At 51.1% G+C, this 13,142-nt stretch overlaps 1 protein-coding gene across 1 annotated transcript in view; it reads right to left on the bottom strand.

Annotated features, from left to right (window-relative positions):
* Positions 1-10,764: 10,764 nt before the first annotated feature.
* PLA2G2E (phospholipase A2 group IIE) overlaps positions 10,765-13,142 on the bottom strand; it is a 3,227-nt gene continuing 849 nt past the window's right edge. Inside the window, exons 3-5 of the mRNA XM_006145200.2 lie at positions 13,068-13,122; positions 12,791-12,897; positions 10,765-11,447 (exon numbers count right to left, since the gene is read on the bottom strand). Of these exons, the coding sequence (XP_006145262.1) occupies positions 11,305-11,447; positions 12,791-12,897; positions 13,068-13,122 (305 nt within the window). The 3' untranslated portion in view covers positions 10,765-11,304. The remainder of the gene's footprint in view (positions 11,448-12,790; positions 12,898-13,067; positions 13,123-13,142) is intronic.

Below are 13,142 nucleotides of genomic sequence, written 5' to 3'. Positions count from 1 at the left end.
TCTGTGTTCTCTCGCCTTTCGACCCCGGGAGGTTCCTGGCCAGCTGAGCTTTTTAAAGGAACACTGTCTCTTCTCTGTTTTGTACGCTTGAGTGCAGAAGACCAGGTCCTCTTGGAAAGGTCAAGATTGTGTCCTGGTACACAATATTGTGTCGGAATTAGGGGGCAGAACTAGCTTACAGGAGACCATTGTCGGAAGTTATAGAACTGCTTTATTTACTTGGTTAGTGGAGGTAGCTGCCAGCCCTGTTGGGTTTTAGACATTTTAGAAGCTGCTAAAAGTTATTAAAGAATATTGGGAACATTTATTTATTAATTACCCAGTTCTGATCATAGGCTTTAGCTTTTCTGGGATGCAGTAACAGTGGTTTTAAAAACTAATCAAGTGGCTTCAGTAATTTTCTCTTATTACCATTCATAGCTTTCCGGTTACAGTTGGTCTGCGTTTAGTGTGTTGATTATTGGGAATGGGGTACATGCATCCAACTTCAGTGATGTCTTCTGGCTGGCGGTTTGCACTTAGACTTCACTGCCCGGCCTCACTGAAGTGTGAGGAAGGGGGAAGGGGGACTCTGTGCTCTTAAAGATGGCTTCACCTGCAGCCCGAGGAGGCCCATTCTGTGCAGTTCGGAGACGACCGTGGCCGGTAACTGTTACCTAGCACACTTACTCATGTGAGCTCTGTATCGGGAACTGAGTCTGTCTTAACCTCTGCATTGTATTTTTGCTGGGGAAGATTTCTGTTATACGGGTTGTCTTGAGACCCAGGGGAAAGGAGATGAAGCTGTGGGCCACAGCTGCTCTCTGGCCTTATAAACCATATTTAAAAGGTTTTTTAACAAGATGTTTTTAAAGTCAAAATAAGAAGTAACATTCTAGTGGCAACAGATTCAAACTAGAGAGGTAGATATATTAGAACAACATAGAACCACAACTTCTAAGTAATGTAGTTGCCACCAGGAGATATTAGAAAGATAGAATGTATATGCATATTAAATTTTTCAATAATACAAACACACTTTCAGGAGCAGAGTCCAGTCGAGGAATTGTGGCAAAGAAGAACCTTAAATGTTGGTCGAAGTCGTCTATAGTTTTTTTATGAGTTCTGAAAACACTTCCAACCCCATCTTGGTTCTGAGGGCTTGTGAAGTGGGGGCTCCGTGGGCACCTGGAGCTGGGCTTAGAGCCTTTCTGTAGGTGATTATAATGCCTGCCCTTCCCGAGGAGCTTCTACAGTGTGGTACGTGGCTGTCCAGTGGTGAGGAGGGCCACGCACAGTCGGGGAGGGAGCTGTGGACATGTATATGTAGCGAGTGTCCGGTGGGCTTGGCCTCGACCCGTACTGCATCGAGTCCCTGCAGTCACCATGCAGCCTCTCATTGGAGGACGCTCTACACTCTGCCTGGGTTTTACTGGGTTAACGCAGAATGCTGTCAGTTTACCTCTGAGCGGCGTTCAACTCCAGTATCCAGTTAGTTAAAGGAAACCTGGATTTCTGGTCAGAGTTGTCTGGAAGTCACCCTGACTAAAAGGGGCCCTGTGTATTGGAAGAGAAAGGAATTACTCCATGCAGCACCATATCCGCGGTCCCTCTGACTCCCATTTTGGGCAGATACTCTTCACCTTTTACCTCAAAGCACTACCTGTATCAGACCTTTCCACTCAGAGTCGAGGGAGCTTTTCTGCTTTGCTGTTCCCATTTGGCCAGTTTCATTCTGCTCAGCTTTCAGAACAGGCGTTGCTAAAACTCTGGGGCCTTCTGACGGTTGTTCTGAGGTGACGTAATAATGGTACTTCGTGCCAGGTATGCTTTTCTGATAAAGTAAACTGCAATTTTCATTTTTCCATGGACGTTGTTGAAAATCTAGATGGCATATTTAAATTGTAACAAATATGCCATCGCACGTTAGAAAGGGGAAAACCATTAACTTTTAGAAAGTGGAGATGAAATGTCAAGTACCAGTGACCACAAGCTGTGCAGGTGTAAGCGCTGTGCGCCCTGAGGCTGGATCCCAGGAAAGGCCGTGCCTTACGGACAGCCCGCAGTCACCGTGCGCCATGCAGGTGTAAGCGCTGTAGGCCCCTGAGGCCGGGTGTGGAAAGGCTGGGCCTTACGGACAGCCCGCAGTCACCGTGCGCCATGCAGGTGTAAGCGCTGTACACCCCTGAGGCCCGGTGTGGAAAGGGCTGTGCCATGTGGACAGCTTGGCCCTCTTCTATCCCAAGGTAGAGTTGTTTTCTGCAAAAGCATCAGGCTCTAAACCTCAGTTTCTAAGTGGTTGCTCTCAAGCCTCTCATTTAACTTCTCTCATTTGGAGTACTCTGTAGCTTGATGAAAATGTTAATGTTTAGCACCTTACAGAGTCCAGTGTGAAGAATGTGTACCCTCAGTGCCCGAGCTGGCCTCGTGACTGACTGTGAGTGGGCCGTACCTGTGGTACAGAGCTGCTCCCGCTGGGCCAGTCGTCGCGGCAGGTGACGCTCACTGCACAAGACCATGTGGTCCGGCTCTAGTCCTCTGCCAGTCAGCATCCAGCAGGTCCTGGTGCCAGCATCCATGACAATCATTGGAACTTAGCACAGACCTCAGCCTGTGAGTGGGTCCCTGGCCAGTTGCTTGAAGCAAACTCGGGCACAGCTGGCTCCTTGCACATTCCCACTCTCACAGCCCCTTTTCCATGGTGGGAGGGGCCCTTGGCCCCCACTCCCCCACTGCCTTTCATGTGTCCTTGACCAGCACTGAACTCGGAGGGAAGGAAGCGGGCCAGGAGTCAGGCTTCACACCACCGCTCCTCTTTCTGTCCCAGAAGCACTGGTGCACAGCAGGCCCCCGTGAAGGAGGGCGAGAGCGTGCACGACTGCGGAGAGCGGGCCTTCTCTTCCTCTGATTGCACTGTCCTTGTTCTAGCTTCAGTCTGGAGACACCTGAGACCTCCATGGGGCCACAACCCATAGACTTAGCAAGTCTTGCCTTACTTCTGGAGCACGGGTGAGAAGTGTGACCACTGTCTGATGTCCATAGTTCATTTCCCCTGTTTTGTTTCTTCCCACAGACGGTTTCATCCATTGTGTTTTTTATTTACCAAAGTACTGTACTTAGCTATTTGCAGTGTTTTCAAAACCAAATGTTTCTTTTTTGTGTTTTTAATCTTCAATACTTGGTGCAATAGAAGCTGCAAAGATGTGCCACTTTATCTTTAAAATGGAGTTTTGTATACCAATAAAATCTAGTTTAAAAACAAGTTGGAAGTTGTTTCTGTCATCATCTGCCCACTATTTGAATGAGAGAGACGGACCAAGCACTGGGAAGTGGCCTTTAGAGACCTTGCCTGGAGGGGGTGTGTGTGTCAGATGGAGAGTTGTCCTGTTGTGTAATCGCTTGGGATCTGACTGAGCTTCCCCTGGATGGTTTCCCTAGTGCCAGCCAGCAGCACTGCCACTCGCCCTGGCAGTCATTCAGAGTGTGCCCGGGGGCCAGCCAGTGGCATGGTGGTTAGGGTACTGGATCTCATATAGTCGACTCCACGGTTCAAGTTTGGACCCAGCAGCCTGAGAACATGCCAGGCACATGTGTGTGCATGCATGCCCCAAATCCTGAGGTGAATGGAGGAGAAGGGATTGCAGTGTGGTCATCTCCCGTGAAGTGATTTCTCACTTACCCTTTCTTTCTCTGGTAAGCATATATGCCCTGTGGCAAAAATCTTAAAAAGCAAAAACAGAAACACTGTCCCTGGTACCTCGGGCTGATACCTAGGAGCACCAGCAGTAACAGAGTTGTAGAAATACGGAGCATTTGGCTGTCTCTTGCCACCTTGGGGTTCTTCTGGAACTCAGGATCTGTCCCTGTCAGGGGGAGACACACTCCCCAAGAAAACCCTGTGTCAGTGACTGAATCGTGGACTCACCTAGAAGAGAGTCACAGAGAACGGTGGATCAGGGGACCAAAAAGAGGACACCGGGAGAGGGGAATCCTTCAGTGCGTCCTACAGTGGCTCAGACACACAGGGCTCTGGTCCATGGAGGGACAGGCAGCTTACAGACCTCACCACACCTCACGTGTCCTTGTGATTTGGGCCTTAAGACTCCCATTTTCTCTTGTTCTTAATTTTATATTCTATGGGGTGGGGGTGGGGCAGCTTCAAAATGTTCATGGAAGGGGCCTATAGGTAGTGCAGTGGTTAAGGTGCTAGACTGCTGACCGTGGTTCAAGTCCTGGACCTGGTGGCTTGGAAATCTTGCTGGGTGTGTGGGCATGTATGCCCCAAATCCGAGGAGGAGAATGCAAGAAAAGGGGTTGTGGTCTGGCCATCCCTCGGGAAGTGATTTCTCATTTTCCTCTCTTTGTCTCTGTCTCTGGCGAGCACACACACCGTTTGGCAAAATCTTAAAAAGTACATGGAAAAATGGACCTAGAATTTGAATTTATGGGTAAGTAGGTACTATGGATGTTAAGGCACTGGATTCCATATAGCTGTCCTTGTGGTTTGAGTTTCGGACCCAGTGGCTTGAAAAACATGCCAGGCATATGGATGTGCACGCCCATAATCCTCAGGAGAATGGAGAAGTGGCATGGCCATCCCTGTGGGGATGATTTCTCACTGTCTCTTTGTCTTCAGTGAGTTCACATGCATGCCCTATAGTGTAAACAAAAAACCCCAAAAATGAGTTCATGCAAAAAAAAAAGTCTTGCTATCCTTGCATGGTTTTTTCACTATATCCATTTTCCATGAACTTCTTGGAGACCCTGATAACAAGCAGCCTTCTGAACCAACTCCCAGCACCTTGAAAACAAAAGAAGCTGGGGTAGGATGACAATTTTCTGGTTGAAAATTCTCTTGTGGTCACTTAAACTATTCTAGTGTGATGCTAGCCTTGGTGCACAGCCGAGAGGCCAGACGTTCCTGGGTGAGCATGCGCGGTCCTGTTTCCGAGCCTTTGAGGCTTAGATTTGGGACACTGTTAACCCTGCCAAGATAATTTCAGGAAGACCCAACTAGAGACCATGGTGGTACCTCAGTTGAGATGTTGCTGCCCCACTGAGGAACCTTCATGATCCCAATCCAACCCTGGGGATTCAGCTGGGCCAGGAGCCACCAGGAGGGCCTCCAGGGGCTTCCTGCCTGCGCAGTGGTTGGGCTAGATGACCCAGACGGTCTCCCTGCCTGGGAGAGTGGATGAATCATTAAGGACACAGGTGTTCTCAGGCCAGGTGAGGACCAGTGGCTGTGCCTGTGTCTCTTTGGAAACTGCTCTGGCTGTCTCGGAGAAGGTGTTACCCATCAGCTGGGTCCACTGTAAGCATTTTACTCTTGTACTCTCCCTTCACCCCGATGTGCACAAACTGGGTACAATTGGCAGGAGAATACGGCTTTACCGTAAAATCCCCTCTCCTGTATGGTGTTGGCTGGACTGGTGGACTGAGCAGGCACTCATTCTCAGAACACGTGATGCAGGAATTTGGGATGATTTTTTAATCGAAAATGATTGAGACCACTCCTGCCACTTCCTAGATTCTGGCTTGGCAGAGGGAAACATTTTCCACATTCTTAGAGAAACTTGTCTAAACCTCTCTATGGTAGAGGGACTTGGGTACCTCAGGATACTTGTTTAATTGCCAGAGAGTCATGTGCTCACCAGAGAGAGATGGGGATGGGAGGAGAAAACACCCTCTGGTAGGGGGTGGCCATACCACCGTCCCTTCTCTGTTTCTGCATCCTCTTGGGCCTTTGTGCATGCTTGCACATGTGTCTGGCATGTTTTTCAAGCTACTGGGCTGAGATTTGAACCACAGTTTGCCTTGTGGGATCCAGTTCCCACAAGGCTCCAGGACTGGCCTTTGGATAATTTAGTTTTTATTTATCAAGACATCCTAGAATCCACCCAACATTTACTGAACCTCTTCTGTGTGTAAGTCCTTATTTCTGGGCATTGGAACAGACACAGACCCTGTCCTTAAAGAGCTTCCAGTTGAGGAATGAGTAACTATGTAACTGCCCCACGTTTCCAGAGGAGGTGCTGGTGAGAGACCTGTGAGTTCCGAGAAAGTAGGAAGGATGGGTAGAGGAGGAGTCTCTGGGCCAGGCATGAAAGGGGAGAGAGGGTGCAGAAGTACAGAGCCAAGGCACTTTGGTCTGAAGGAACAGCATAAGCAAAGTCTGGGGTGAGATGACCCAGTTTAGTGCAATGTATTTAAGGGTTCACACTTGGGGCCAGCCGTAGTGGTGTGCACTGCTAACTCAGTGCTCCACAGGTTGGGCCACGTGAGGACCAGGGCTGATTCCTGGTCCAGCCTAAAGACTGGAAGTCGTGCCTGCCCATAATCCCAACAACTCAGGGAGGAGGTTGAGGTGGGAGGATCACAACAGAGAAAGACCGAGTCTGTAAAAAGGAGGGTTACGGTTTGGAGAAAGACTGGGAATTTCTCCAAACACTAGTCATATGCCTTTGCTAATTGCTGTGCTTACTTACTGCATCGTAAAGATCAGGTGTGTTTGGGGCCAGCGGATGGCACAGTTTGAGCCCTGGATCTGGCAACTTAAAACTCACGCTGGGGCGCATGTGCATGCATACCTAAAAATCCTGAGAAAGGAGTAGAAGGGATTGTGGCATTGTCATCTCTGTCTCTGTCTCTTTATCTCTCTGTCCTGCACATGCCCTATAGGAAAAAAAAAAAAAGATCAAATGTACTTCATCCAGGTTGACCAAAGTGTCTGGATTTGGCCTCCGTGTGACCCTGACCTGCAAAGTTCGAGCAGCCTTCTCTGTCTGTCTGGCCAGTTTGACCTCTTTGGTAAGCACCAGCTCAGGGGCACTGACAGTTAACGGTTTTCAAACACGTGTCCATTTAAGATGGATGAGGAGCACTCAGATGGGAGTGAGCCAAGAAGCTATTTGAGTAAATTGTTACAGTGTGTGTGTGTGTGTGTGTGTGTGTGTGTGTGTGACTTCTACAAGTTAATGGAAGATGCTGTTATGAGAAAGCTATGTATGGATTCCAAAAGTTTTTTGCACCAAAATAAACCCGTACTTTAACTTCATTTTTCCATGAACTTTATGAAATACCCTTATGTTACCATATGTAGGATGCTTCTTCCCTAACACATGTCCCATGGTCATGTACCCGCAGGACTAACTGCAGGCACCCACAGGAATCTCACCCACAAGGCAGCCTGGTACTGGGAAGTACTGGTCCCCGTGTGTTCCCACTCCCGTACCTGAGACAGCCACCTGTGGACAGGCACACTAGACGAAGGGGTGAGTTGCACCCTCAAGCAGGACAGATGGGATGACACAAAATTTCATCACACTTTTTGAAAAGTGCACAATTAAAAACTCAGGAATTGTCTGGGGAATTTTCCATTTAATACTTTTGGACTGCCGTGGACTGCAGGTATCTGAAACCCCAGAAAGTGGAACTATGCACAGTGGGATTTACTGTGTTTAGCATCTAAGTGATGAGTGCTGTTGGAGAGACAAAAATAGAGAAAGTGACCCCGCAGATGGGGTATCTGCAATGCCCCAGGGACTTCAAATATACCATCTCCTTTAAGCCTTGAAGCCACTCCGCAAGGCTGATGGCTCCATCCTCCGCTTACACGTGAAGGAATAAGGGGCCCAAGATCACAGATGGGTGGCAAAGGCAGGATTTGCACCCAGGGCTGTCTGCCTCTGCCATATGATAGTCCAAAACAAGTACCCAAGTAAGCGCTCCTGAGAAAGGTATGAACACTGCTTGGCAGTTGAGAGGAGTCTGAAAGGGGCTCCAGCTGGAAAAGCATTATGGGAAAGGTGGCACCCGAGATGCACTTGAAGCGTGAGGGTTTTAGCACTGTGATTGATGAGCCCGGGAACTAGGGCCGCTATGAGGAGGAGGGAAGCTATTACACAAAACGGTGTGAAGGCAGGAAAGCCGCGGGCACGTCCTGGGGAAGGTGAGGACGTGGATAGATAAAAGAGGCTGGGAAGCACATGACTGCTAGGAGCTTGTGGGCGAGGGGGAGCCACTGATAGTTTAGGGCAGAGGAGTGGCATGATGGAAGTCCAGCTGTGGGGAAAGATGCTGGCGTTGGGGGCAGGGTGGCAACAGGATGGAAGGTGGAGGGCTTAAGAACGTTGGTCCTCATTCTCTGTTACCTGTCACAGCACTGACTAGTGTAGAAAGCGTGTCCTTTACCTGCCAGTCAGCCATAGCTGATTTGTCTCTGTCTCCAGCATCCAGCAAAAAGCTGGAAGCAGTTTGTATAAAACTAAAGGAAAGAATGAACTTAATAAATTAGTCTGTTCTCCAGTGTCTCCAGACACTGCGAAGAACCCCAGAGAAGCAGGAGAATGCCCAAGAAATAATCAGACTCTTAAGTTACTTCAGGAATTCCAGTGTGGTTTCTAGCTGCTTATTTAGCAGGTTATTTAATTGAGCACGTCATGCATTGCTTTAGTTGGGGACTAAGTAGGAACAAGAGCAAAAACAATCCAGATCCCGTCATCAGAGTTAGAGAGGGAAGCTGTGGAACAGCGTTGGGGTGGCAGTCATCCATCCACCACCCTCCCAGTGAATGAATACACAGAGCACCTAGAACAGTGCCCGGTAAACGCTGGGGTCTAGCTAGCGTTGTTATTACGACACTCACTCACAGAGCATGAGCGCTTATGTGTGTGCTCTCACCCTTGCTAACTTGTCTAAACCATGCCACAACCAACTTGCTGGGGAAATGTGGTCCCCTTTTACAAATGCAGAAACCGAGGCTGGGACCATACATCTTAGATTTTAATGTGCACGCGAATCACCCCAGGGTCTTGTTAACCCACAGATTCTGATTCAGCAGTCTGGGGGTAGGTTCAAGACTTTTTCTTTTTTTTGGTTTTTGCCATCAGGCATGGATGCTTGCCAGAGAGACAGAGAGAAGGAAGGTGAGAAATTACCCCTCAGGGGGGATGGCCATGCTGCAGTCCCTTCTCCTTCATTCTCCTCTCAAGATTCCAGGCACCCACGCACACATGCCTAGTGAGATTTTTCAAGCTGCTTGATCCAGGGCTTGAACCATGGTCAACCATGTGAGAGTCCAGCGCCTTAGCCACTACACCACCTGCTGACCCTCAAGACTCCCTTTCTTTCTTTTCTTTCTTTCTTTCTTTTTTCTTTTTTCTTTTTTTTTTTTTTAAGAATTATTTAGCTTTATTTATTTGCTTATTTATTTTAATTTGGAGAGAGAGAGAGAGAGAGAGAGCAAACCACCAGGTCCGGGACTCGAACTGTGGTCGCCCATGTGGGAGTCCAGCGCCCTTAACCACCATGCCACCTGCCAGCCCCAACAAGACTCCCTTTCTAACAAGATTCCTGAACCACACAGCGAGCCTCCAGCAGGCCCACTGCTGCTGAGTTCAAGGCTCTCCTTTCCTTCTCTCAGTCCTTCCCCGTCTGCAGCTGGACGGCGGCTCTGTGTGTGAACACACCACCTGCCAACAGAATTGATGCAGTCCCCTCAATTCATTCACTGAACATTTATTGAGCCCCAGGGAAGCAAAAGATAAGATCTGGTCTGTATCCAGAGGGTTCATGGTCTTGTTGGGGGGCTGGGGGGGATGCTGCACCAGGGGCTTGTTTCTGAGTCCCAATTTAAACTTCACCTTCTTGGATGGTTATGCAACTGTGAGATCATTCCATTCATGCCTTAATGGAATTCAAACCCGGCATGTCCACAACATAACCTCCCTTCGCCCCACCCGAATCAGCTTTCGTCCTGTGTTGCCTATTTCTGCAGTGGCAGAGTCATACTAAGATGGTGTTAGACTTTCTATGGTGATTGCTCAGCATTTGTTACTGAAAATGTGAGGGGGCCAATTTCACCAGCCGCACCAGTAAACTTTGCCTACCCAGTAGAGGGAAATCCAGATGTACCGGTTAGACATCTTCCTAGTAACATGCGTGAAATAGACACCAGAGGGCGCCCCAGGACCACTCTTCCTGATGAATTAAGGTCAGCCACTTCCCCATACAATTCATTTTGCTTTAAGTCTTGTCTTGTGGTGAATCTCTGACAAGGATTCAGGTCAGTTGCAACATCAAAGCTCACACACCTGACCCCCCACCTCTACGCTGATGCTAGCCCAGAGCTTTGCCTTTTAAAGTTCATGATGACACATCCCTTTGCTATCTCGTGCCCCTTCCTGCCCTCAAAGTCCTGAATGGCTCACATGCTCCAGGAAAAGGATAAAGGGAGTGGACATTAATTGAGCATCACTGCGAGCTTTGCCCGTGCGATGCATTCCACGTTCTCATCTCAGTGGAGGCTCATCCCGGCCCGGCGTTTCATCGGCGTGTTACCATCCCCGGGTGGGAGTCAAAGCTGCTGAAGAGGAGTGCCTCCAGAGTGGGAGGCATTGCTCCTGGTGGGAGACCTTAGTGTGTTAAACCCTACATGGCGCCAGCATCGGGAGGTTGGAGCTGACCAGAGATGCCGAAGTTCCTCCTCCTGTCCCTGGAGCAGAAGCCTGACTCAGGTGTGTGTCCTTGCAGCGCCCCTGCTCTGGGCTTCTGGTCTTTCCAAGATGACAGCCAGAGGGTCTGAGTAATCTGGTCCTAGCACAGCATCAGGAATAAATGGAGGATGCCCTGTGGGGCAGGACATTCCCCTCTGGCCTCAGACACCCACCTGTCAAAGGAAGGCTTTGGCTAAGGTGACCTGGCGCGGCTTTCACTCCTAACCGGTCTAGCTCACAGGGAAGATTTGAGGCCTGATGACATAGTGGGACAATAGTTTTAGGTTGGTCATTTTCATGCTTCTCACATTCAACCATATGGCCTGTTTCTTCTGGAAATTGCCATTATTGTGTTGGTTACGATTATAGGAAAAAGAACTGCAGAAACTTACTGCCATGGAAAATTGCAAGGATGGAGTGGTGGACTTGTTGCACCCACGTCAGACTTTTTCCGCTGCACTCCGTCCTTAGCACGTTGGTGACACATGGTAGATGCTCAAAATGAATGAATGAGACTATAGACGAATAAGTCCTAGAGTGGTGGACTCCGGGAGTCGAAGATATGGAACGATAGGAAAACATTCTGTCCTTATTCAGAAGAGGGAGCCGAGACCCCAGGGACAGTCGCAGGGCCTTCTACAGAGGAGCTGAAGTGTGCCGCGACTTCAGGGCCAGGGCTCTTCTGAAGGAGCAGAGGTGCTCTAGGAGGTGAGGGATGCTTTAGACCACAGCCCCGGAGCTCACAGGGAGGGATGGATTTGCAGGAAGGGGGTTTTCCAGAGGGAGGGCCTTTGGCGCCAGGGCTCCCAGGCCTGGGAGGGCTGCAGCCTCAGCAGGGCGGGGTTGGCCCGGTGCACAGCTTGTTGGGGTAGTGGGCGTACTTGCGGTTGTAGGTGCCCAGGTGGCGGCGGAAGCAGAGTGCAGCCCTCCGGTCGCACTCGCAGGTCTGCCTCTGGCAGGTGGTTCTGCCGGCTGATGGGACAAGGAGTCAGGGACCAGAAGGCTCAGGACGCGTTGGCAGGAACAATGACAGAGCCTTGCTGTCCACTTTCTCACCCCCTTTCTGAAGGGGCCTGTGCTCATGGGGTGTTTCAGGGCTGGGTGAGAGACAAGGGCCAGCACCCTGGGACGGCTGGAATGTGCCCCGGCCCCGGCCTTGACTGCCCTCAGCCCTTTCCTGCCCAGGCAGGCCTCCAGGCTCCATAGAGCTCTCACCTGGCCCAGCACAGGGGCTTTCCAGGCAGCTGCACCCACCCCCTGGGTGGACAGCAGCACCAGGCAGGGGGACAAGCTATGAGACCACAGCACCTTGTGGTCGGGGTGGGACCAAAGCTTGTGCCCACATCAGCACAACTCAGAGTCGGAAAGGGCTTAGCACGTGCTAGTCAACCTCTTCGGGGGGTTCTTGCCAGAAGCTGGCCTGCACTGGGGAAGCAGGTGTGATTACCCTTGTTTTATAGATGAGTAAGCAGAGGCTTTCTAGGGGTTATGTCACTCACCCCAAGTCATTCAGCAGGTCAAAGGTAAAGCTCTGAGTAGAGCCCAGAGCTTGTGTCCCCACCCACCTGACGCCTCCCCTCACTCACCCTCGGCGCCATCCTGGCCTTGCATGAACCCTGAGACCGGAAGTTCACTACCCAGCAAAGCTGCCGTGGTGAGCGGACAGCTGCAGGGTCAAGAAACTCTGAGGCAACTCTGGATCTGTCCTGGCTCTCCCCCCCTGGGACAGGCCTGAAAGATCCGAGCTGAGTCCTGTCCTTTTCCTGTACCCCACGGCCCTGGGCCTGCCCTCTCTCCAGCTGCTTTTGGCTTTGCAGCAGGAAGGAGGAGAGCCTGGCTGTCAGGCCCCGGCTCCCGTTTCCTGTGTTTGTCCACATGGTCACCGGGAGTGGCAGAGCTGAGCAGGTGGTCTAGCCAGACAGCCCCTCGGGGACTCAGCCTGTGGGAGGGGGTCTCGGTCTCAAACCAAGCTCCAGCTCACTGCCCTGGCTCCTGCCCAGGCCCTGGGGAGGGTGTGAGTCCAGCTCTTCTCCCCAGAGGCTGGACCTAGGAGGTGGCTCTGGGAGGGAATGAGGAGCCTGAGCCCAAGGCAGGAACCAAAGGCTGCACCCATGGGCCAGGGCTTCCTTACCCAGGAGTCAGGCGAGCATCTGGGCAGGTGATGGGCCTCCCCATCACTAAGGATGGAAACCCAATCCTAGCCCTGTCTCTGGCCCTGATGAGGCCTGAGGGCACCATCAGGAGGAGCTCTCTGTCCTTAGCAACCCCTCACGCCCCACACTCAGTGTCTGGGTCACCCCAGACTACCCACTCACCACAGAAGATGTTGTCCTTGCCGACAGAGAAGAGGTACTTCTCCAGTTTGGGCTCACAGCCTAGCTTCTCCAGCCGCCCATAGCAGCAGTCGTGGGCGTGGCAGCACCTACAGGGGGCAAAGGTCAACCTGGAGGGTCCCATGAGCCAATCTGGACTGGGGCAGGAGTTGCCTGAGGCAGCCAAAGGAGCTCAGAGGAGGGGTCAGCCCCCACTGTCTACCCTACCCGCTCCCAGGATGCTCACCCCCTAGACAGGCCCCTGTCGGCCCCTCCTCACCAGTCGGTCTGGTCCACCGGCCAGTGGGAGCCACCGATGCCGCAGTAGCAGCCGTCGGCGGTGTACCGCCGGGGC

This window comes from Tupaia chinensis, unplaced genomic scaffold (assembly GCF_000334495.1).
Source record: "Tupaia chinensis unplaced genomic scaffold, TupChi_1.0 Scaffold000146_1, whole genome shotgun sequence".
Taxonomy (NCBI): Eukaryota; Metazoa; Chordata; class Mammalia; order Scandentia; family Tupaiidae; genus Tupaia; species Tupaia belangeri.
Note: the sequence above shows the minus strand (reverse complement) of the source record. Positions and strands in the feature narration are given on the sequence as shown.